Below are 26827 nucleotides of genomic sequence, written 5' to 3' on the forward strand. Positions count from 1 at the left end.
TGAGTGCAGACTTGTCACACTTCGATATAAATTCTGGTTGCACTCTAAAAGTGGTCACTGACTTCTGAGACTTGTGTTTTCAGTATTCACCTATTCACCTTTGTATGTTCCAAAACACCTCAGTCAAGCATGCACTCCTCGCTGACACGCTGCCAGCCCCGGTATACGAGAGATGCTTTTAAACACGAAACAGTGGATGGGGGTGGGAGGGGAGAGGGCGTGTGGGGCCGACCGGCTCTGCATGGCTAGACTGGCCAAGGCCTGTGGGAATTCTCCCCTTTCTGCACAATAAAACATGGATAGGCCTGTCAGCGCCCGAGATACATGCCGCACAGATAAGCCACCACTTTTACATTCCCTCTCAGTCAGAGGCGCACACATACGCGCACACGCATCCTAGAGTCTATGTCGATTTTTCTTCCGCGCTGGTCTGCTTGGCTTTTTGAATGCTCGCCCATACATCCTGGAGGTCTTAATACAGGCATTTAAGCTTTCATGCTGCTCACTCAACTAAACATTCTTCCTGTGCTGTGCTCTATAAATTGACTCCTACAAACAACCAGCTGAGAAATAGTGCGTGCTACTGTATAATGAGATCCTGATTGAATGAACACAGGCATGGTGTTATGTGTCGAGCGTAGGGTTGTAAAAAGTATCGAAAATCAGGTGCTAACCCATAATCAAAACTACTCATTTGTGCAAGTATCGATCAAGAAATGTCCTGAATAGCTTTAGAACAATCTTGAGCCATATCAGAACAAGTATAAGACCACATAGACCAGGTTTGTCAAACACATTTTCACCGAGGGCCACATCAGCAAAATGGTCGATCTCAAAGGGCCACATGTAAAATAAATGTAACTACTTTTTTAACTTGTGCATTAACTGTCTCTGTATTTATTTCTTATTCAAGTTACAAATATTACATATACATTTCCATAGATGTAAAAAAATATGGCTGTATAACTGTATCTCTTGATAAACTGACATTTTAAGACAGCCAAACAATGCTGGACGACTGAAGGATTACACAGATACAAGACCACACGGTAATATAAAAGAAAGTACTATGATTTAATGTTGAAAATGACTGTTTTTAACTATCATTATTGTATCAGAATCATTGGATTTATATAGCGCTTTACAGTACATTATTCATTCCCTCCATACTCGGTAGTGGGAAGTTATTATTGTAGCCACAGCTGCCTTGGGACAGACTGATGGAAGCTCCGACCACCGACAATGCACGCACACCACTTTCATATGTACTTATTACAGGCATTTAAGCTTTCATACTGCTCACTCAACTGTGCAGTGCTCTATAAATTGACTCCTTCAAACAACCAGCTGAGAAATAGTGCGTGCTACTGTATAATGAGATCCTGATCGAACGGACACAGGCCTAGTGTTATTTATCGGGCATATAGTGTTTTCCTAAAAGGGTTGGTAAGGCCGCAAAAAGGCTGTTTAATACCTTTCTTTGAGATAAGAGAAATGGTATGCTTAAGATTAGAGCCAGGAAATGCTCTCTCCAGTGGTGGGAAACTCAGTCAGAAACAGAGGCTGTATGTTGGAGGTGAAAGCGATAGCTGTCTGGCTTGTTCAACCAGGGACACAGGAGACAGGCCATGCTGGGTTTGTTGTCGTAGTAGTCGGTTTGTGTAGAATTAGACAATAACCATTCAGCGAAAAGACTACCAATGAGTGTTGTCACGATATTAAAATGTCAAACTCAATTTCAATATTAAGGAATAGACTGGATACTGCAGATACCTAAAACCACAGTGAATAAATAAAAACTCTTTCTTTAGACAATATAATGTGATTTTCAATATTACCGCAGTACTTTCTTTTACTAGTTTATGTGGTCCTATACTCATCAGTTCAGCTCAAAATCACTTGAACGCTATTCAGGGAACGTTCATTTCTTAAAATTTCTGGTTTTATCATGGTATATCATGGTATCGGAATCAGTATCGTGTCTCACATCCATTCCTGATGTTTTCAATTTCCGACATAGCTCCAGCACCCACAGCCAAAACGTTCCACGCGATAGGCCATCTATCGTACACTTGTTGCTCCGCTTAAGTTGGGTGCAGATTCTACCTTTACTTTCTCTATTGGTCCCTTAGTGCATGACCTCCCTTAATAATGCAAGCCATCAAGCACAATGTCTAGACAGAGAGGATCAGATCCAGGCATGATTTTGCTACTAACAGCGAGAGGCCCGGAGCGTTTTTAAAGTTGAGTTGACATTTTATGAAAGGCGACATATCTTTGGAAAGCACCACTCGCTTGGAGTTTGTTTTCAACCTTGTCGCACTCGATCTTTCCCCTTCCTCTCTTAACTCTCGAGTGTTTGCTGAAGTTCAAGACTGGGATACTTAGGCTGCATTCGTTTTATGGCTAAACATGTCGTCAATCAAGGATATCCACTGGGCCTAACCTACAACTAGGCAGCTAACCAACGCAATTTGTATGACAGATGAGGTAGCGGTTGTCCAGCTGAAACGAATCAATATCTGGTCCTAGTATTAGTCGATATCTATTGGTGTGCTAATTTGTTGTTCAGCTATTAAGGTGTATGTACAAAAGCAACTAGTTAATTTTAAACAGTTTGCAGAGGTGCAGAGTTATTCCTGACTTAATAATGCAGTCAAAGCATAGTAATTATTCACCTCAATGAGTTTATAAGCACTTTTTACAACTTTCAGAGGCCAGAGCGGTTTTGCCATCACAATACTGCTAACAACAACTAGCATGCTAAACACACACTTCCTGATTCTAGGATAAGAAAAAGCTTTAGAATTGGATGTAGGAAGAAACATCTGACTTACTATGACTTCCAGAGCTGCTTATATATCTGTACTGCGGCAAGACAATTTATTTTGCTCAATACATGGTAGTGTTGTCACAATTGATTACGATACTAAAGAATAGACTCGATACTCAGTACCGATTCCGATACCATGATGATAATAACACTTTATTTAGACAATTGAATGTGATTTTCAACATTATATTGTAGTACTTTCTTTTTATGTATTATATTAGTCTTATATCGTTGTAATCACTTCGTAGTGGTCCATGGCCGTATACTAGTCTATGTGATCTTGTACTTTTTCTGATACAGCTCGAGATCATTCTAAAGCGATTCAGGAAAGGTCCATATCTGTCCTGTGAATGTGACTTTTTTAGTATTGATACTTGTTGAAATGAGTATGATGCTAGTTTTGATACTAGTTTTAATTTTGGGCCTTTAATAAGTACTAGATAAATAATAACAAAGACTTAATTAAGCATGTATTATGACTTTTGCTTGTTATTTGGTTGATAAATAAAACTGTTATCTAAGTCGGAAATGGCCCATGTCTGAAAACCTATGATCCAACAGTAGTGGTTTTGTAAAGATAAATTTTACATCAACTAAAAGTTCAACAAGGAATAAGAATAGCTCTATTATGGAACTGTGATCGATGGACATAAACGTTTCACTATAACAAAATGACATCTCATGACACATGTCTCTATTTCAAACTGCGTATTTCTTAACACAAATGTTAAATAGCAGGAGATGATTTGACCTTTATAAGTAGGTTCTTAAAAAGGCAAACACGAAAAGTTAAATTAAAGAGTGCGCCGAGGAGAGCTTGGACAGAGAAAGACGAGAAGAACACAGGCGGTGCTGAGTGGTGGCTGACCACAGACAAGCTCTCCCTGCCCGACCACAGTGTACGTCTGTGTGGGACCGAGCGTGTGCAGGACCGGGGCACAGTAAAAACAGCACCTCAGACGGCTGAAAATGTGGCAACATTATAACCCAGAGCAGCACGGGACCGCAAAGTGAATGTAGAGGGAGAGGGAGAGAGAGAGATGGAGGGGGGGGGGGGGAGAGACAGAGAGAGAGAATAGGGGAGAAAAAGAAAGTGAGTATGAAAGACAGAGAAAAAAATGTAAAAAAAAAAACCAAAAAAAACAGAAAGGGGGAGAGAGACAGAGGAAGAGAGAGTGAGAAAATGAGAGAAAAAGAGAGAAAGTGAAAGGGAGGGAAAAAAGAGAAAAGAGTGAAAGGGGAGTGAAAGAGAGTGAGAAAAAAGAGAAAAAAGGAGATAATGTAAAAGTGAGAGAAAGGGAAAAAGAGAAACAAAGACAGAAAGAGAAAGACAAAGATAAAGAAAGGGGGAAAAGATAGAGCAGTATAGAGGGAGAGAGAAAAGGAGACATAAGAGCGAGCAGTAAAGAAAGACACAGAAAAAAGGAGAGAAAAAGAGAAAGTGAAACAGAAGGAAAAAGAAAAAGAGAGAAAGGGGAGAGAAAGAGAATGTAAAAGTGAGAGAAAGAGAAAACGAGAAACAGTGAGAAAAAAGACAGAAAGAGAAAGACAAAGAGAAAGAAAAGGGGAAAAAAAGAGAGAGATGGATAGAGGGAGAGAGAGAAAAGGCGAGACAAGAGGGAAGAGAGAGTGAGAAGCAGAGAAAGAATGACAGAGGAAGAGAGAAAAAGGGAAAAAAGAGAGAAAATGAATGAGAAAGACGAAGAGAGATAGAGATAGAGAAATAGAGAAAGACAGGGACAGAGAGAGAGAGAGAGAAAGAGAGAGAGAGAGAAGGATGTAGGGAGGCAGAAAGAAACCACACACAGAGTTGTACTCACTAGGCAGGGCAGGGCTGAGTGTTGCACAGATGTGAGCCCAGAGTGGGTTTGGTGTGGGGATTGCACATGCTGGAGTTGACCTGCACCTTCTGGTCCTGAAGGCAGATGGCCTTGGTGGAGATCCGGCCTGAGGGAGGACAGAAGTGACACGTGTGGAACCAATTAAGATGACAAATTAAAAAAACAAACAAATAAACAAAAACTCTGGTGTATAAAAGTAACAGTGCAGTAATATTAAAACTGGCTCTTCACTAAAACACGAATCATTGATCAAGCTTGTGTTTTTTTTCCCCCAAGATAAAAATGCATTATACATTCAAATGGACTGAGCAAATTATTTAACTGGCACAACAATGACACACACAGTCTAGTTTTCTAGTTAAAAGATAAGTGTTTTTTGTGTGTGTTTTTTTATCTCCCAGAATGGTGACCCAAATGTGACTGAATTTCTTGCGTCACAAAATATACCAAATTTCCTAAAACACTGAATCTGAGCAGCGTGTAAACCTATAATTTGCATTCACAGCTGTAAATGAATCACCTACATCAACAATTTTGTCCTTAGCTCATTGCACAGTTTGCAATATAATCTGCAAATTATATTATGTTTAACTATATTCTCATATAATCAATCAAAATACAAATTCCAGTTTTAACAGCCTTACCTCCAGCGCAGGGAGCGGAGCAGTCAGAGCGCACCACGCCCCAGCTGTAGTCCGGTTTCCTCTCGGTGCGGGGCAGGGTGTACTCCCACACCACGCCCGGGTTTTTGCCCTGGAGCAGGATCTGTGTGCCAACAAAACAGCTGATTAGAGAGAAGGGCCCTGGCACCAGAACAAACATCAAAATACACTCCAACTCAAACTGTATGTGTGTTTTAGACCAGAGCAGAGGAGCAGCGGGCATCGCGGTGGCCTCATCAAACCTTTACGTCTCATTGAAAGCTTCTAAGTGCTACCTATGAACGCGCATTAATGAAGGCTTGCTGTACAAAACGGCAAACCACACTGTTATGAGCTTGATTTATTTAGACGGTGGACACGTGAGACAATATTTCCATTTTCTATTTAGGATTTTTAAAGCCCCATGTCCACATTTTAAACCTAAGGATGATTCTAGGGTACCTTTTGAGGATGGAAACTTGATTTGGTATAGCAGTCAGGCAAGCGTCACAAATGAACCATTTTACACAAAATACATGACCTACTATCTTCTTTTCCCTTTTGACATTATCACAGCAATTTGTCTCTAGTCTCGTGATGAATGAATTACAAGTTCTTATGGAATAGGGCGGCCAGTTCCTAGTGTATTTTATGAGTGTACTACTATTGGGACAAACCGAACACTGTCCAGCTGTGGTTTCTTCCACATAATAAAAATAATACCAAAGTAATTACAAACATTCTGTGCCACTGTTTTGCGCCCATAGCCTCTCTAACCACCTCCAGATCATGCAATCACAATGTTATAGGCACTGAGGGAAGGCAGGTGTCTTGCCAAAGGACACAACCCTATAATGGAACATGAGGCACTTATGCAAAATACTACTTACAAAACCAAACATTTCTTGACTATCGTCCACAAACAACAGTGCAGAAACATTTGTACCTACAAGTCTGAACAATGTTTGCTCTGGACAAGGCAATATTCAATAAGCCTAACTTAAAAATAACGTACTTGTAACCACAGACCCTGCCGGATTTAAACTCTTGCTCCTTTCCTCTAAATGTAACTACTAATTTTGTATGGTAATCATGATCGAAGCAATATTCCTTGAAGCCCTTCTTGCTTGCACCTCCACAAACTATCCCAAACATAATTCATTAGTTCCTATATCATTAGCGTTGACTTTCACTGTTTAATTTTGCGCAAACTGGCCAAATTTGCTCACGCCCGAGGTTGGGAACCAGTGCATAAGATGATGCAATGCAGACGCGCAACTAAGATGTCTAAGTATTTCATACATAAATCTAGCTGAGCATGTTTTTACCATGATCCGCTCTCCACTGTGCAACCAGTTTCTCAGAAGACATAGCCAATCTCGTACATCTAACCAACCACAGCATAAATCGGAGATAATTCCTAAATATGTTACACATCCAAACGAGTCCACAGTCCATTTGTCAGTCTGGGACAAATCCAGCTAAAGCTTATTTCTTGTCTCACAGCTTTACACCAAAACCAAAGGCAACACTGGGAAGGCTTTGACATGCCCATACAAACTCACCAGTGTCCACAAAGTATTGCACAAGCGGACACAATAGCAACACGCACCCAGTGAGATAATTATAACGCAGCTTTTCTTAACTGTAGGATGGGCCTTGGTTTTTACCGCATCACTCATCAAAACCAATAAGCCCATGACGAACTGCAACATGGGAAAACAGATATCGGTCTGTTTTGTGGTCTGAAAAATTCCTGTCCCTGGACTGGCATGACCTCTCGGCTCCATACCGCAAGAATGGCGATTAAGCAGGCATAATCCTACTTGGTTTTCCCTCAAAAGTGTCCATATGTTGTGTCTGCCCCTATCCCTCCCCCCTCCTCCTCCTCCTCTCTGCTCCTGTTAGCTACTTTCTCCAAGCAGCGATGTGGATACCTTGTCACAGTTTATGCTCAAGCGCTCTGGCATTTGTTTTTCTTAGAGTGCTTCTTGCTGCGTCTGGGAGTGATCAGCGGAGACGTCACTGGCTCTGTGCTCTGTCAGCAATTTTCTGACGACTATTGTTAGTTCAAGATCAGTTTAGGGTCCTACAGTGCAGCTCACAGAAGACACGGGACTACTAGAGCTGTGGTTGATTAAGAAATAGTTGGTCGATTAAAGACACGTCGTGCGGATCGATTAGTCGACTAAAAAGGGGGCGTCGCAAAAGCTCTCAAAACTATTGTGTAGCTCTATGTATCTGACCCAAACTGCACTCACAGGACTACAACTGCATGGAAGTTCAGGCAAAAACAAGAATTTATGCCGAAAAGTCTAATCTAACTGTTAACTAAAGGATGACGGGGTTAAGAACTACATTAATACCATACTCCATATAAAAGTACAACAACTACATATAACAAATACGTAGATAATGCATGTCATGTCAAATCACCATTTCATCTTAGCACTATTTATTTTTACCCCACCACCTCTTGTGTGTATAGCCTAGATGTGGTTTATATTTATCATAATATGCTACTTGTACATGTACACACTTTTGAGATAAGACAATCCTTTATTGTCTCACATGTGAGAAATTTGTCTTGGGAAAGCAGGTCACATGCTTTAACACGGAGAAAAGACATCACTGCAACATGAGCCCATACAAACAAGTCACTCTATGCAGGCAAGCACTTCACGGTTTTATGTGGAGCTTTGATTGCACTTTCTCTTGACCTATGTGTAGTTTGGATTTCCCATTTTCTAAGTCTATGTTCAGTTTGATTCCACATTGCCAACCCTATGTGCAGTTATGATTGCATATTCTATTAACCTATATGCAGTTCTGCTTGCACAGTCCCTTGACCTTTGTGCAGTTTGGTTGCACATTCCCTAAGCCCGTATGCAAGAGGTATCTGCATTGTCACTTGTCTATAATTCAAGCATCTCTTGTATACACGTTACCTGTAAGATTTCATGGAAACCAAAAGTTATAACCATACTTTGGAATATTCTCCCTTGAGATAGATCAATTTTACACCATACTGTGGAAGATTATAGCCAAAGGAACAACATTTCCATGGAATGTGGGAGCTACTGTGTCTAAGTAATTTCTCTTGCGGATCAATACAGTCTGTCTAAGTCTAAGTAGTCTGGCTAGGGACAGAGAGAAATCAGGACTTGTTTCACTTGCAGCAGAAGTCCCTTTTACACTTCTCACTCATAAAGATTGCAGTATTCTTAATCTTTTAATCTCACACTAGGCTCCTTTATCTCTATCACCCTCTTATAATTACGAGACATGCTTATGGGGATTATGTTTATGTCATCGGCAAATCAGCAGCGTGCGACTACAGAGAGCTCACTCGGACAGATGTGCGGCGGGCACAGAGACGTGATAGGAAACTGATGTTACGGTCATTAGATTTCACAAGAGCTTAAGTCAAATGTGTAGTGGAGAGCATTACAGAAGAACTTACTGGCAGAGGCTCGACATGTTTGCAACACTGTTTGGATAAGTGGAAGTAGGCCTGGGCAATATCTAGACTGAAACTGTTATTTCTGTCTGAGCCTGAGATGTAGGTTGCTAAAGTGGTTAGTCCCACTGCTTTGCAATATGACTAAAAATGTATCATGATTTTTTTTATTTTTTTTTTATCTCATTTTGTCTGATCTGAAACAAAACCACCTTCAGTATAGGCTTCCTGAGCGTAAACAATACAGACTTTTAATCAGTGCCATTTAAAACCATAAATAGTCAGTAAAAGCATGCGGTTTGGAGTTCAGGGGAAGAAATTTGACTGAGGATTGGGTGTAGACTTCTCGATTAAAAGACCCAAGCATATCTTTGGCAATTATAAATGACTGGATGCCATTGTCGCTGGTTTACAACAAGCATATCCCAGCACTGATTTAAGGCAAGCTCATGTACAATGTGTCTCTATGGTGTCAGTATGTTTTTATTTATCACCCAATGACATGAATATAAAGATGAATAACTGGGTCTAAAGATATCCCTAGCAATTTGAACTAGTTTTTGGTTTTACGACTCCATATAAGTCTACTATTACAATTAAAATATGTAGGAAAAAATACTGAATTAAGGCTTTCCGTTGAAGCTGACTATTATTAATTTTATCAGAAGTAATCTAATAACTTCTAGGCCCTTTGATAGGTACATTAAATGCACAAGCCAACTAATCAGTCTTATAAAATACAATTAAAAAACACTACAAACTAGACTGAAAAACATAAATTCTTTGCATTGCTCAGTTATATCACTAATATAGCACAAACAATAGATGCTCCTAATCGCTACTACTTAGCACAACAATGTCTTCTCTAGCAAGCACCGTATAACTGTGTCAAAGATATTTATGATATATATTTTTTTATTAATCAAAATTCCTTTCAGTCTGCTCTTCAACTAAGTTTTTTGACCCATATAGGTTGTTTTCCAGCTATGCAGATGGTCCAGAAAAACGAACAATGGACAGCCAGATGCCGTTCTCCCAACTACTACTTAACTCCATTCTGAAATAGTTACAAAAACACACAGACATTTCCTGATGGGCAGGCCTGTCAGAAGTAAAACATTTTAGACACTCTGGTATTCTTGCTAGATTTACACTCCAATATCCCCTCTGTAACTGCACTGCACAATAGCCCAAGGGCCCGACAGAGGAGACATGCTTCTGCTCTTCAAAAAAGTATCTACTCCTCACCTGGTTTCCACTTCTGTTTCCACGGCGAGGGTTCAGAGTGCAGGGGAAAAATGCTTGTGCTGACAAAGTTATGAGGGGGTAATGTCCCACATGTGCCTGCTCAGTTTACTTAAGCCTTCACAGACAAAGCTATGACTCGGTAGGCACTTGTCCTGTGTTAGTTTTGCCGCGAGGAGAATACAACTGTCCGGCATCACATTCTCCTGCCTAAGGGATGGATGGTGACTTGTCCTTCCTCTCAACCTTTGGATTCGGAAACAGCGCTAATTATAAACGTGGGTTATCAGTCAGCTTTAAAGGCGCTGTACCTAATTTTTACCATCTTAAAAAAACAGAGCTGGTTAATTTCAAACGGTTTGCTGTGGTCCATAGATATTACTCACTTAACTTATCCTTTCAGAGCATCCTAATTATTCTCTGCAATGAGTTAATAAGAGCTTTTAGCAACTCTCAGAGACCAGTGTGGAGTTTTGTCAGTAAAGTGTACAATAAAATGCTTTCCAACTAGACGCACACAGGATGCAGCAGAGTTATTTTGACCTTAACAGCTGCTTATACAGTATATCTGTAGTGGAGAAAGACAAATTTTGCTCAAATACATGGGAAAAAAACAGCACTTTAAAGTAATATAAAGGGGCTGGAAATCACATGGCTAGATAGCTTGGTAGCTGGAGGCAACATGTGATAAATGTGATACACGACAAAGAAGCAATGTTGTTAGAAAAATCAGCCATGTGAGAACAAGTTCATTATTATACAGAATTCGTTTACGTAGAATGTGTCTGTTTCTGTTCCTCTAAGCTCTATTTCATTTTCAACGTCACACCTTACACAAATTCTTAAAATGTGTTTTCACTTAAGACCATGCATGACTCCCTGATGATCTATAAAGCCACAGGTTGATAACCGTTTAATCCTTCAAACTGAATACAAATTATACATATGTGAAAGACTGGCATTTAATCTGAAAACATCAGATCAGATTTACAATGTCATGCAACCACAGGATGCCCAAAGCCAGTGTGCTCTAACCAGGTCTGGATAAATAAGATTGCATCAGTGGTTTTGCAGCAGAGCCAAATAAATACAGCACGCATGGAAGATGATTTGTGTTACAACCCTGAGCATGAGCAGCGTTTTTTATGAACTTGTGCATGATTTGTTCTGTTGTGACTGATCTAATATCACTTTGAAGCTTGTATTTACACTACATCTGCGCGTGCATCTGATGTACTTTTTAGAAACATGACATCTCCAAGTGCAAGTTGTTTCCCCCCACCCAGAGCCCTTTCATCTGAGCTTTGTCATGTTTAAAGATAAAAAAGAGGCACGGTAGGTTTGCCAGGGCGCCTGTCACACTGGATTGTCGTTAGTGGACAGTACAGAGCAGTACACAGTGCTGCGGCTTACTTCAAACACCAGCGTCTCATTAGTGGGTCCAGCCGCATACAGGCTCTCCGGCTTGTTGAAAGAGCGCTGATAGTCGAACACTGTCCCGCCAAAGTGGAACTTCCCTGGCCAGTCCACTGTCCAGTCTCCGGTCAGGTAGTACTTCCTCTTGAGTGAGCGAGCTGCCAGATAGCTGGTGGAAACCTCCTTCTCCTGGATGCGGATGCTGCGGGCGCCAGCTGGGACTGTGACCATGGAGTAATACTCTGGGACATAGGAGATGGACATTTAAATGATTCAAACTGTATCATGGCTGTTTTATATCATCACACACTCATCCTAATCTCTGCGTCTTGCAAGGGCTGACATGGACAAGGAACTCCCTTGTGAAGTACAAGAGCTTCCAAATGTGCTCACCATTTGCTCTGTGCTGGAGTGTATACTGGCCCTTGAAGAACTTGCATGAGGAGTTGTCACCTTTACACACCCCACAGGCATCCAGAGAGGCCTTGGAGCCCAACATCTGGTCACAGCCCACAGCCTGCATACAAAAAAATAGATTTAAAGGAACTCTGTGTAGCCTGCACTCTTACTGTTTAAAAATACAATCACAATTGAACATGAGTTGCCAGTGCCTCAGCCTGCAGATAGAGGACACATACAAGTTTTATTCATTCTCAGAGCTGCACTAGCCCTGCATTCAGAAAAAGTAGGTTTAAACCAACAGATGAAAATGCTAACCCAAATGAGAGACTGTGAGGCTCATTCCGCTTTCTGATTGGTGTTTGCATTCTTAAAATGATTATCCAAATTATAGCATAAATGACTTTTGTAATAAATCAACATTACAACTGTTATTAGTAAGAGCTATATTTGATTTGAACCTGTCTACATCTTTCTGGGGCAGCTGAGCAGTCTTTCATTTACCTCGCAAACTCCATCAATGCAGACATCCTCTTTGTGTTCAGAACAGGAAGTACCATCTTTGACTTTGCTGGACATGGCGAAAAAGAAGTCGTAGTCCTCAGCGATGCAGTAAAGCTTACATACATCTTCATCTGGACAGATACAAGGAAACATCTGGAAATATGGGAATGCCACTCAGCCACTGCCTGAATCTGTTCCCCATGCCAGTTAGTGAAGCTACCCCAAAGCATCGTGTTTAGGCATTCTGTACAGTGTGTTAGCTAAACGGGAATTAGAAAAGACAGAAGCAGACTTTGAATGCACCCTTGAGATTCCACGTAGGGCAACAGGTTTATTTAGTAGTTCGGATCAGTTATCACAGACAAGTCTCTGCAGCCGTCTTTGATTAAAATAAATGATGGTGAAGGTGACTTGGCCCAAGGTCTCTGAAGGCAGTTCAGAATCTGTTCCTCTCTGCATCACCTCCCATTCATCAACAGCTTAAACAGGACCGGGAACAGGGCCAAACACACGGTTCTCCTTCACCGCACTCCCTCCTCTGTGTAACAAAGCTGGCCTGCAGGCTTACTTTTTAATTCCAGCCCCACTGTGTCAGGGGGTGCAGGTGGCTACATGTCTGCCATGCACATTACACTAAGTGATCACTTCCTCCGGCTCTTTGCTCCCTTTTATTGTAGGAGTAGTGACTGGCAATAGAAAGAAGCCATTAAGAGAAGCGATTTGAAGTGCATATGACAGATTTTCATGTTTTTCTAATTATTACTCAGGTTGGTGGGATTGTGGGGCAGTGCCGGTAGTAAATATTTATCAGAGATTTAATTTGGTCAAGTGGAATAGAAAAGTACAAAAATAAAGGAAGTAGTTAAGTGTTCAAAAGTGGAATATCTCAACCTTTGTTAACAACATAGAAAACTCCATCCAAAATGCCGTGATAATTTACGATCAAGAAATTAATTTTTCTGTTAGGTTAAACCTCAATTTAACAAAATAAAGGTGCTGTCATTTATTTTTATGGGTCAAATCAAAACTATTGTGCAATTTAGACAAGTTTGGCCCTTGTTAACCTTATGGTTTCTAGGTAACAGTTATGGAATTGCCTTTAAGTATGTCACATCTGCTGCAAGTTTCCAACCAGGAAGTGAAATTTTAAACTTTGCAAAAATGAAAAAACTGCAGAAAAAAATATAAGCTTTTTAGTTGAATCTTAATGATGTTAACTGTGAAATGAGTCTAACCTGTCACTTTCAGCTAACACAGAACTGGATATAACTTAAAGGTGGAATTTGAATAATCTAGGTTGCACAATGTGGCTTGTTTTTGTGCAGGTCCAACTGCACACTTTAACGTCTATATAAATAAAGCATACCTACAAATCATTCACAGTTTGTATCAGGGGGCACATATAGTGCAGTATAATGAACTTACCATCCACTTTGGTGTAGGGCTTCCACTTGTAGTACCAGCCTCTGAAGGGTTTGCTGTTATACTCTGCGCACTGCTGGGCTCGGAAGTCCACTGCATTGGGAGGACACGGGCGAGTATTGCACAGCTGGTTCAGACGACTAGAGCCTTCGCAGAATTTACCATTGTTCTGTGGTCTGGTGGAAAAAAGATAGGGACAAGTTATATACTGTCTTAAGACTTATATTATTATTCACCCATATATAAAGTAGGGGTGGGCACGTTGATACGTTTTAACAAAATAGGACTGCACCAGAAGTGAACCAGGACTAAACAAAGACTAAATAAGAATGGTTATTAAATCTGAACCAGGAAAGCAAGACTAAACCAGGACTCTGCCTGCCTTCTATTAGGCTGATAGTAAGCAGAAATGAGCAGCAGAAAACACAGGACAATCACAGGATTAGAGACTTTTAAAAATAGTTTTAGGTTAAATAACATTCCAATCCTATATTTGAATTTAGACATAATAAAATATGCTATTACTGTACTGAGACTTTTGCAACATGGGGGAGTAAAACAGTATATTTAGGCATATATGTGTGTGTGTGTCTGCCCAGCTATAGTATAAAGTAATTCAGAATAAAATTATCATTATCATTATTCCATGTACCAGTCCTTGGATACACTCAATCTGATGATCCAACCTGTTGAGCAGAAGTTTTGTTTGAGCTTTCTCTTATTACTCTCTTATTATTGTAATTTACTGCTAAATGTGCTTAAATTGCCCCTCGAGGACAAATAAAGTAATACTGATTAATTATTACCTCATTATTACATGTTAGGCACGATTGATCTTGCTGATATAAATGTCTGGAATGTGGCAGTGAGATCTAAGGAATATGGAATTTTCCCACACAAAGGAGTGAAAACAATGGCCCATACCCTTTCTCTCAATGTAAAACAGGTTAAAAACCTCCGCAATTCACAGTTACTTTGACTGTGAAATGCAAAACTCAAAACAGCTCAAGCTTTATTTGTTATGATATAGATTGTGCCTTAGGTTCCAATTAGGACTGCAAGATTAATCAGAATCGAAATTGCAATTTGAATAGATGAATAGAGAATGTGCAAATTACAAAGACTGCAATTTTTGAAGTACCATTATTTTCTCCAGTTATTCTGCACAAAAACTGGATAAAAACTGCTAACCCTGCAGTTTAGATCTGTACAAACATGTTTTGAAATGTGATTCTTGTATTAGTTAATATTTCAGTGTTTTTGCCAATACTTCTGGACAAGTTTTAAATGTGAACTTTGAAAAGAATCTTACTGCCAAAACATAAATCAGAAATCTAATCGCAATGGCAATGTTTGTCAGAAAGATCACATTTAGATATTTTTCCCAAATTGTTCAGCCCCAGTTCCAATAATCTCAATCACCCGCTTTAACATCATTCTCGAGGGGCATTCTCATAAATATAACATAAAATCTAGGCCTGTTTAAATGCACTGTAAAGGAAACAAATATCTATTCAACAGCCCAGATAAGGACTCAATAAACTACAAAGCGAGAGTGAAACAGATATAGAAAGGAAATTGAACTTTAATGTGGAAGCCAAGCCATCTTTTTCTGAACACAAACACAACAAAGTAATGGAAATCAGAGTGCTATAGCTGACTTCCCAGGCTTTCTAAACCAATTCCAGACATTCCTACCACCAGCAGAGAAAATTGAGTTTAGCTATTTACCAACGCAGCATGGATACACACTTATGTGGGAGCATGCTGATCAAATAGAGGATTTCACTTTGCTTAAGTGTGCTTTTTATTCCTCCACTCAAACAAGGTGGAAAATGTCTGTATATAATGAATGATAGCGCAGTCACGGATATAGCTTTACTGTCCATTCTTTCCATTTCAAAACCTGAACTAAATCAATCAGACTTCCTGCCAGGACTTATGGAACTTCCTGTTACATGTGTATGTATGAATGTGAATTTGCAACAAGCCGATCTTTGCATATCTTTGCGTAGATATGATCCAACTTGGACCGAACTTCTTCCTATTGAGACATATGTAGCGGCAGACAACCAGCCCATATGGTAACGTACTTACAGTGGCCCAGCGGGACACTCTACTGTATATTCCATCCGTCAAGGCCCATGCATCAAAGCAGTGGAAATAAAGCTGAATTTGTAGTATTTTTATCATGGGGGTACTGACTGGGCTGTACCATTGCAGTAAATCTAATTGCAGGCACAAGAGAGGAAGCAGACTTGATAACGTTTTGGTTTGTGTTTCGGCCATGCCTCTTGTCCCTCGACACCGTGACTCCGGCTCATCCCTCTGGACCCTCAAGGGCGCTTAAGTGTCTCCGAAGACTAGTAAATCACAGCACCAGGAGCTCAGACTGAACTCCCATGGGTCAAAGGTCATGTAGTCCGGTCATGGCTTTAGCTCAGAATCACCTGCTCTCCAAGCCTTCACGTCCTATATACGGCCATTATACGCACTGACCTTACCTTTTGGTGAGCCTATATAGAGGTACTTACAAGCACACGCAAATTCTCTATAAATTAGTGAGGGCCTCAAAATATGTTCCAACCCAGGTCAAAATCATGGACCTAATCTTCCAGTGTTGTTGGTGAGGATTAGGGTGACTGTGTTTGATCTGGCAGGTGGTCCATGGGGAATACAGGAGAGGGGGATGAGAGGAGGAGGGAGGTGTAGTCAGTTTCCACCTTAAAGGGGGACTATGTGACTTTTCTAGTCTGTCATCTGCTTGTCATGGAATGCCTGGAATGTTTCATAGTATGGCATTAAACCTTTCTGTCCCCATGGAGACAAGCATGTAAGAGCACTGGCTAAATGTGTGAAGAGAGGACTGTGCTTACAATAAGAATGCAAGGGACTTTTTTGAGCAATAAAAACATAATTGAATACATTATGAATAAATGCAAGATAGAAAAGGATACTGATAACAGTTGTGAGGGAAGGATGGAGCGTGAGACTGACAGACAGATCGGTGCAGTATCTACAGTGATGTGGTCGCTCTATCAGACTGTTGCGGTGAAGAAGGAGCTGAGTCAAAGGCAAAGCTCTTGATTTACAGGTCAATCTACGTTCCTACCCTCACCCATGGTCATGAGGACAAGATCGCAGATACAAGAGGCCGAAATGGCTTTCCTCCGCAGAGTGGCTGGGCGCTCCCTTAGAGATAGGGTGAAGAGCTTGGTCACATGGGAGGGGCTTGGAGTAGAGCCGCTGCTCCTCCACGTCGAGAGGAGTCAGCTGAGGTGGCTCAAGCATCTGTTCAAGATGCCTCCTGGACACCTCCCTGGGGAGGTGTTCCAAGCATGTCCCGCGAGGAGGAGGCCCCAGGGAAGACTCAGGACACGCTGGAAGGACTATGTCTCTCAGTTGCCCGGGGAACGCTTTAAGGTCCCACCAGAGGAGCTGGAGGATGTGTCTCGGATGAGGGAAGTTTGGGAGTCCCTGCTTAGACTGCTGCTCCCGCAACCCAGCCCCCGATAAACGGAAGAAAATGGATGGATGGAGAAAGGATACTGTGGAACATCACTGGAAAAGTTACATAATGCACCTTTAGAGAGATTATTTAAAAAAATCAAATGTTTCAAATTTGTGATAGGGGATATAGTCTGATGTACACACATATAGATCTATATAAAGTTTGTTCAATTTTTCCTTACATAATGGAACACAAGCAACATGCAGCAGGCCTTCAGAGTGTGACCAATTTGGCTGCACAAGCACCAAAACTTTTGCCCCATGTGAATAAACATGTTCTAAATTTCTTTGAAGCCAATATATCCAGGTAAAAATAACTAACCAAATTATGCATTTAGCCCTTATTGTTGAAGCAACTTAAGGACAATATATATTACAATGCCTTAAATAAGCATCGGGTTTTGGTGCACCCAAATCATGTTCTGATGCACCCAAATGAAAATCTTAGGCACACTGATGCACCTAAGTCAAATCGTTAGTCTGGAGCCCTGTGCAGCGTAATCCAGTTCAGATTAGGGGCAAAGCAATGTGGCAAAAATAATTACTGGAATCATTAGTAATGTTTACAATGACACCACAATTGACCCAGAATACATGTATGACACGGCAGCTTAATGTAAGAATGTGTAATCCTTTCATTGTTCCACCAGCTGTACAGTCAATTGCTCTCTACAATGTACATTATAGCTAAATATGATATTATTATTCTATGTCATTGTGTTTGATTGCTGTATTGTGTCTATCTTGCCACCCCTTATCCTTGCTGACCCCATAACTCAGCAGTTTACTACCATCAACCCACTTTTCAACAGCAGCTGCTACAAAGTACTTGTCAGTGCCATAGGAATGATAAATGGAGCTGACAGTTAACCTGGTTTAAAGGCTCCTATGGCCCTCTTTACTCTGCCAGTCATGGTGTATAATGTGTATCATATGAGAAGTGGTCAGCCTCTGCACATATCTTTGATCCCATGTAAGGATTAGGGGAGGTGAGGAATCTGATAGACGGAACCGCCAGTGTTCAGTAGACAGCACTGTTAGGTTAGCTATAAAAGTGAATACATGTTTAATTATCTCATTTGTTTGATAGTATCTGCAACATTTTTTTACTCAACACAGCTCAATAGCCTGTGACGTGTACATTAATCTAGACAGAGCATGGGTCAAACAACTGCTGAATAGGTTTTGTTCACTTTCTAGAGTTTGATGATGTCATAATTTCAGATGGAGGGCAGGGGCCTGTAAAACTCTATGGGAGATTAACTGTTTTTGAAAGTAGAAGAAATCTAAATTCATGATCCACAAATCTTGAACCTTGGATCATTATTTGTTGGGGACTGGCTTCACAAACTTCACTGCCATATTAATCTTGTAGCTTAACGTCCTTTCAGCTGCCAATATCATATTTGGGGTTGAATCTGACAATTTTCTGAAGCTATTGTGAAAAACCTATTTCCCTTTTGTTTATTTATGCTTACAGAGAAGACATTAAAATGTGTTCCAGGTCAACAAATCTGCAATCTGACAGTTAAACATTACATTCCACCACAGAATCTGTTCTGTCCTCCAGCTCAATCTAGAATTGCCATAGCAATAAACAATTCAAAAGATCATTGGTGTTCTAGTTTTTCTAGAAAAAGAGAGAAAAAGAGATGTGATTGTAATGTTTTCTATGAATTACTATTTCTATTACTATTGCTAAAATGTGGAACCAACCCAAATTAGTAAAATAACAATAGTACATAGTCCTCAAATTATGTTGCTTATAAATCCAGATGAAGACTACATTTTATTACATTTAAGTATAACTTATGTAAGGAATCATTGATACTGGAACATTTAATACCAGATCACGTGACTGCATAAGGCTAAGGACTAGCTGGACCAAAACTGAGACAGGAAAGATGGCTTTTAGCTATTTTTCTTCACAATACACTTCAAGGAAAAGCAATTTCCGATATGTTGGTGACACAGTCGCAATTTATTAATCTGGTAACAAACTTTTATGCACATACCTGCACGTGTTTTACTGTTTTATATAGACTTGTATACTTGTTTGTTTTGTTTTTCTGTTTGTATTGTATTTTACACACAAAGAGCCCAAGTGCTCTCACTGGGTTCCCCTGTATAAATAAACATAAAGAAAGAAATAGTTTGTTTTTAGCCATTCTGAATCATTCTTGCTTGAGCTAGGCTAGTGACTGTCTCAAAATAATCAGTAATGATACTTTTCAGACATCCGGTTGGGACTGCAAAAGAACATTAGCTTTCCTGTATGATACTTGAAATGGGTTCCATCACTGTCTGTGTTTATGCTTGATAATATAGTGTAAACTGTAAGTATACACACAGCCATCTTGTTCAACCATCATTTTAAGAACATCAACATCGCAAACCAATCAAATCTATTAAAACTCCATTTGAGCTCATTTTCGTTCATGTGTAGAAAAATCATGATTACAAATAGATGTATTGGATCAAAAGAGGGACTTGCGGAAATGAATAAATTCCATTCTATGAAGGACTGAAAAAATACAAATATGAAACTCTCACTTGCAGAGGTAAGACGTACTCAGTTACATTTACTCAGTAACATTAAAAGTAAAGTAGAAAAAATTTTGATTACTCTCCCCACTGTGACTCTACTGATGTTGAGAATATTAAACAATTTGAACATTTGAGTTTCTAGCACCACTCCTTCAGATGAAATGTAGTTTTTCTCATTGTTGTGTCAGTCTTTTGAAAATATCAGATTTTGTGCATTATTTAATGTTTTGTTTAGTCTTTCATTTATTTATTTATTTATTTATTTGGCTAATTTCAAATTTCAAATTACATTAACTTAAAATTATAAATTCAATGTTACATCAACAGTCACTCTTGCTTGAGTAATACTTTTTTATACTTACTTGAGGAATTTCTTGGACCACTACTTTGTACATCTACTTGAGTAAAATTATTTTGAAGTAACGTTACTTGAGTGCAGTTTTTGGCTACTCTACCCACCCCTGCTCACTAGCATGTAAGGGCCGACATTTTACTTAAAAAAAAAAGCGCTGTGGGACCTTACGTCTGAAGAATTATGCAGAATTATGTTTGTTTGAGCAAGTCGTGATGGGGGAACACTTTGTGACTGTCTTGGCAGCTTTTAGAATAGGATCGTGCTATTAGGAGCTTTGGGGAGTGTGCAGCATGGGGAGGGATTGTCTGTCGGTCTGTCTGGCCTGCCATTCTGAATGATGGGAGTTGCTTCAGATGCGTGTGTGTGCGCGCGTGTGTGTGCGTGTGTGTGTGTGCGAGTATATGTCTGTATGTGTGTGTGTACTGTCCGCTCATGCACGCTTGTGTTGACAGATACCTGGCAAGCCCCACTGTCAGGTGTTCTGAGCAGGGAAGGATTTTGGGACAAGAAGTGCGTTCTGGCTGCGCTGTTCGAGTCAGAGGATTTTGGTTGCAGAAGGAGCTGAATGACACCGTGAATCATTTTGTCATCTGTCTACTTTGTAAAGTACTTTATGTGATCGCATTAAGAGCACCCGATGAATTGTATTAATGATAATCAGACCATAACAGTCAGGTTTGGGGAAATGTAAGCCCCCTCACAGTAAGGATGCATGCTTTTCCACATTTTTCAAAGCAATAAAATCATCCCAAATGGAAAAAAAAAAACTTGCCTTTATTTTAGTTTATTGTTGTATCCTTATCAAAACATACTTCATACTTTCATTTGAAATTTACAATTTAGTAATCATGCATATTTAATCAATTTCTGTATTCGTCTTGCAAAAGATCACCCAGTGGTATATGCAAAAGATCACCCAGTGGGTGGTATTTCATGAATAGGAATGGGTAGTGAAATGTGGCTTTATAACAGCACCAATGACAAGTCTTAACGGTACAGTAGATCAATAAGCTCCAGTTCTATCAGTATCTCATGTCATGCTGATGGGTCAAATATAAGCATGAAACATTTCCTTTCCTTTCTTAAGAGGCATCCCACGCACACGACTAGTCAGCCCAGTACTATACGTACTCAATGCACAGTGTTGGATTATTTGCCTGGCGGCCCCTCAGGTCCAAGTGGATAACAGACACAGGCTTTTCTTACAAGAGGAGGTACGTTGCTGACAGCAAAGAGCGGTCAGGCACAGATCACACATGTGTGTATTTAGTCCATACACCATATTATTTGCTTTCACTACAGCAAATCTACTTTAGTACTAGTAACTATTATTTTTAGCTTAGTTCCAACTGCTCCTTGCACATCTGGTTGTTTGTGTATAAAATATGACATGTTCAATAGTTTTACATTATTCTAGATTAATCAACATGCAATATCAAAGCTAATGCATACAAGAGGACCTTAAACAAGTGAGTGTCCATGTATGTGTTGAGCAGTGTGTACCTTGGACTGTTGCAGGAGCGCTCTCGATACATGACCCCTCCCCCACATGTCCTGGAGCACTCCGACCACTCAGACCAGGCGGACCACTGGCCATGGACCGCCTTTGGGCCGTGTTCTCCGTACTTCACGCACTGTCCCCTCCGACACCACTGCACAGAAAAGACACAGAAATGAGAATTTGGATGAGGAAAAACAGGTAGAACCATATGATCAGTGATTGAGCTCCGATCCTGGCTGTGGTTCTTGTCTTGGCCATGTTCCCAGTAATACACCTGGAAGCACAAACTCCATACAGGCAGATACAATGAGCATCACTGATCCAAGTCTATTCCAGCACTCACACACCTCCTTGTCTAAATACCATTATTCAAAATGAGAGGCACTACTATTGTTTTCTGTCCAGCTGGAAGAGGAAACCTTACTGCAGGTACAAGCAAGTATCATCAAAGTACACTGAAAGGATGTAATTGACTTTGATCATTCTGATTACCGTAGGCTCTCACCACTGAAGCTGGCTTGCAGAAATTCTTGTAGTTGTTCTTTGGCCTAGTTCTAATTTTATGAATAGAATTACTTTTGGAAAGACTAATTATACACACGAATAGTAAAAACAGTCCTATTCAGTCTTTCTGCAAATCCTCAGCTTCAAGATATTGGATTAAAGAGTGGAGCATGTACTAGAGCTGGGGAATATGACTATGAATAATTATCCGGATTTTTTTCCTTGTATAGATCAATCATGATTTTCAATAAAATTTTATTTTATCTTATTAAAAATGGCTGTCATTATGAATTCCCAAGCATATAACTGATTAGAAAATAAATTTGATCAATTGAACAACCCTACTCATTTTTATTATATATATTTATTATTATTATTATTATTATTATTATTATTATTATTATGTATTATTTATTATTATTTATTTTAGATTTTTTTTTTATAATGTCCACAAAATCACTTTTTTTTTTTTTTGCTGGGCCTAAATCTATACAACTGTAATAGGTGAATCTAGATACCTTACGTGTTTATATAAGTTTTGTAGTTGTGGAGAATCAAACATCTTAGACGAATAAGCACAAACCATGTCAGGGCCACAGGTGGTGCCCTCTGCTGCTGGCATGAACTTGGTCTCACAGCGTTGCCCAGTGCGATGACACCACAGGGATTTGCAGATGTCCTGTCAAAATACAGTGCAAACCTTGTATTATTAACATACAACCACAAATAACGTTAAAGTTGGGACATTTTACTTCTATGGAAATTCAACAGCTAACACAACATATTTAGATCACCATGTTACTTTTTATCGATTTGAAAATGCTGTATTCGCCAAAAATAATGTATTAAAATGTGTTTAGCTTTTGTCACTCCCCCTTCAGAGCGCTAGCACAGCACAATCAGTTGTAGTATATTTATGGAAAATGGCTGTGCCGGAGCATGGGTGACGGAGACTTGTGGGCTGAGTCTTGGACAGGATTGTACTGCTAACCGTATGGAGGGTTCGAATAGGGCTGGGGAGAAATCACTTCAGGCACGTTTTTGATGCAGGAACAACCTTACAACATGGTAGAACGCTCTAAAAAGTTGTTTTTGAATAACACTCCATCTTTACAAATCCTGGCCAAGATCACCACCACAAAGATCGCCAACCACTGTGTCACACCTGATCAATGCATCTCTTTAATAAAACCAAGTATAATTGTGCTTGTCACATGAGCCAACTGTACAGAGATGAACCTACAAAGAACGCACAGAGGGAGATCGCAGGTTCAGAGACAGGCAGCAGAATCTGGCCACATGCCCGACTTCCTCTGGCAGTGAGAGAAAGGGGCTGCCTATACATGGACTATTCAGGTCTTTATGTATGTGACATATGTCTAACACGGGAACATGGTATACAGCCAATACATTGTATAGGATCTACATCACAAAACCACCATGAGAAAGAGCACAGAACAGCCACAAGCCCATGTTAATCAGCTTGTAGGTTCATTTACCACCCACCGACCAGCACACAAGTCAGAGAAATGCAGATGTTGTATTTGATCTTGTGTTAGCTAAACATAGACAAGCCTGATTGGATTTTCCCACTGAGTTTGGTCTATAGGAACAAAGGCAGTAGCTTTTTGAACATCATTTACATGTGAATTCACAATAATGAAACCCTCTGACATAAAGGCTTTTTTTTTTCCTTCAGGGCGATGTTAAGAAAGAGACTAGAGGGAGTGCTCTGTTGTCAGATCCCATTTTCAAGGCAAGTCAAAGGGGAGGGGGGATGTGAACTCCAAAGATCATGCTAATTAATAAAGTGCCCGTTAAGAACCGCGTCATTAGCGCTCTATAGCAGAATGTCCCTGTCTATATATAAGCCAGCCATTCTGTCTCTAGACTTAGCTCCCCATGTTCTTTCAATAAGTCTGGCAAATAGGACCCTCAATCAGCTGCCTGTGTGGTAAGGCTGGAGGGGTTCACGGGAAATAAATAATGGTCTATTGAAGTCAACAGACAAAACACAATAAAAAAACTTCAACCAAAACATATAAAGAACAAATATTATGCATTCTTTTGACTTTAATTCTACTTTTTAATATGTTTTGGTCACTTTGGAATAAGTATTTCACATTTTCTAACTTAAATTAATGCCTACATTTGGAAAACACACTCTAAACTACACGAGTTTCCCGTTGGAGCTCCCTTTAAATGCTTTGCCAATAGAGCCATGTATTCTTTGTGAACACAATTTGACCGCAGAATGAGTCCAGTGATGGCTTATGGGCTTAAAACCTGCTTAGGAGTGGTCTGGATTTTTACCTATGACGCAACTATCTAGGCAAAATGCAAACAGAGCATTTTCGAGTGCTTGACTTTGGATTAATGGATTAATGAAACAAACATGAGGAAGGGAAAGGACAGCAATAATCTGAGTAACATGTTTTCTTTAAAAATCTTACCTTCACAAAATCTAGACTACAAAGTTTGGCCTTGACACCAAACTGCCACTTGCACTGTATATCTGCGTCATACAGCTGTCCCGGAAGTTGCTCGGGGTACTTGTACTGGCCAATCTGCCTCGGCTCATCCACCAGACAGGAAGCTTGAGCTGTCCTGGTAAACACAGAAATCCATAGGCAAATTAGTCACACAAAAAACAAAACATAAATCACTTAACTTGGATGTATAGGAATGTTCTGTACCCAAGGAATCGGCTGAGGTACTGGCGACTGCAGGTGGACCAGGAGAAGACCCCATTGTTCCCAGCAAGTGTGGGGGACATGATGTTGCCTTCAGTTTTTCTGCAAGGGTTACCTTCTCCATCATGGATCATCCCAAAACTAGAACAGGAAATTATAGTGAAAACATATTTTTACAATAGCATGAACTTCACAAAAGAGAAATGACAGCTTTGTGATAATGTGCAGAAAGATTTGGCTATTGTTACAAATGACAGTAATGCACAGAAGTCTCATTGCAAACGTGCTAGAAAGCCTTGTGTTCCATGTGACTCCATGTGATACAGTAATGATCGTGTGAATTGAAAACTACATTTGGGAATGAACAATATGCCTAAAGGTGCAGTAAGTAACCTTTCTGGTGGATGGCCAACCACCTGCTTGGCTCCATGGAAATGTTATTGCTTTGCCTGGAATGTTTCTAGCAAGTGACGCCACCAGGGCAAGTAACAGGTCAGATCTGTGGAAAGCCAAGCTCACTCACAGTAAGCATGTTTTTTCAATGGATTGGAACAGAAGAATAAATGCAAGACAGACAATTGACAAGTACTGAGGAACATTGAGACATACCGGGAGAAGGCAGACCCCTAATCAGAAAAGTTACATAGTGAACTTTAAATGACTTAAAATGTTTTCAAACTTACTTGTGTCCAGATTCATGCGCAATTGTGAAAGCCAAGCCCAGCCCAGTGTCTTCGTTGATGGTGCAGCTTCTGTACTTACTGCACATACCACTGATGGGAGCAAAGCCTGGGGAAATACAAATTATTATCCAAAACAACCTTTAAAAACAAACCATTTCAAATTTCCAAAGCAATAAACCCTAATATACAGTACTAGCCCCAAATGTCCATCAGAGATATCCAAACTGGCAGGCAGCATAGGGGATTTCACACCAGCTGGGAAGTGTTCTCACTCGCTTTTGACTATTTATCCCGTAATACTTGACAGAATTTGATAAAAATGTAATAGGCTTCATGTGACAAGACCCTTGACAGTATTAAGCATTAGCACCAAATTTCCCTCCCACGATATGACATGACGCCAATCAAACGCAAGTCAATCATGTTACATTAAAAAAGGCTTTACCCAATTTCTTTCACATATTTGAGCATGTTAAAATATATGGTATGAGCAGCTCTTGTACTGTCTGCATCTAATTATAAAGCGCTTTTATCATGCGAGAATCAGGAACTGCACTATTGTTGTTAGCGTTAGTGTCAAATCTCTCCCCTGGACTATAATTATGATGCTGAGAATGCAAAAGGTAAGTGAGGAATAACTTTGGAAAGCGGTAAAAAAGTTAAAGATAAAATTATTTCAAAATCCTCTCTTCAGGGAAATGCTACGTTTTGCTGGATCTACTTTTCATGTGTCAAAAATAGTAGCCCGTGCCAACTTGTACACTGTCACCGTTGCACCTGTCTGCTTTCTCCGCCATTACAATATTCATCTCAGGCAAGTGTCAGACAGAAACGCATATCTGCTCTCTTATTCAGCACACTATCTCAGTGGCTGTCTCCCCAGTGACAGGACATACAGCGTAGTTCACAAAATACTTGAAACCTTTCACTGGTTACTACTGATTAGCATTTTATAAAATCGCTTGGGTTAAGAAGTGAAAGGGAAACTGGTAAATTATCAGAAGGATTTGATTGATTCCTTCTAAATTCTGTATAAACTTGTAATCATGTTGGCATGGTTACAAGGATGTTAATATACTGCTATTTCTAAATGGTAACTACTATCATTTTTTTGGTACAGCGGTCCAATCCACTGACTTACAGATGGCGGTGCAATTCCAAATGACCAAAAAGCATATAAAATACAGTTAATACATGTTTTCTTTAGAGTTTACATTTGTTTACATTAGCAACTAGAACCAAAATGGCGGCACGTGGCAAAAATTGATGCCAC

The 26827-nt window shown here is 40.0% G+C and overlaps 1 protein-coding gene across 2 annotated transcripts in view; it reads right to left on the minus strand.

Moving 5' to 3' along the window:
- Window positions 1–26827, minus strand: part of adamts18 (ADAM metallopeptidase with thrombospondin type 1 motif, 18) — a 64911-nt gene that overhangs the window by 13863 nt on the left and 24221 nt on the right. For both annotated transcript variants that reach the window (XM_033991726.2, XM_055232496.1), the window contains 11 exons: window positions 25555–25660; window positions 24875–25012; window positions 24632–24785; window positions 22762–22857; window positions 21677–21825; window positions 13765–13937; window positions 12340–12470; window positions 11830–11953; window positions 11434–11678; window positions 5319–5439; window positions 4654–4780 (listed from right to left, as the gene is read on the minus strand). In XM_033991726.2, coding sequence (XP_033847617.1) covers window positions 4654–4780; window positions 5319–5439; window positions 11434–11678; window positions 11830–11953; window positions 12340–12470; window positions 13765–13937; window positions 21677–21825; window positions 22762–22857; window positions 24632–24785; window positions 24875–25012; window positions 25555–25660 — 1564 coding nt within the window. The remainder of the gene's footprint in view (window positions 1–4653; window positions 4781–5318; window positions 5440–11433; window positions 11679–11829; window positions 11954–12339; window positions 12471–13764; window positions 13938–21676; window positions 21826–22761; window positions 22858–24631; window positions 24786–24874; window positions 25013–25554; window positions 25661–26827) is intronic.

The sequence above is a fragment of the Periophthalmus magnuspinnatus genome, chromosome 3 (genome assembly GCF_009829125.3).
Source record: "Periophthalmus magnuspinnatus isolate fPerMag1 chromosome 3, fPerMag1.2.pri, whole genome shotgun sequence".
NCBI classification, from domain to species: domain Eukaryota; kingdom Metazoa; phylum Chordata; class Actinopteri; order Gobiiformes; family Gobiidae; genus Periophthalmus; species Periophthalmus magnuspinnatus.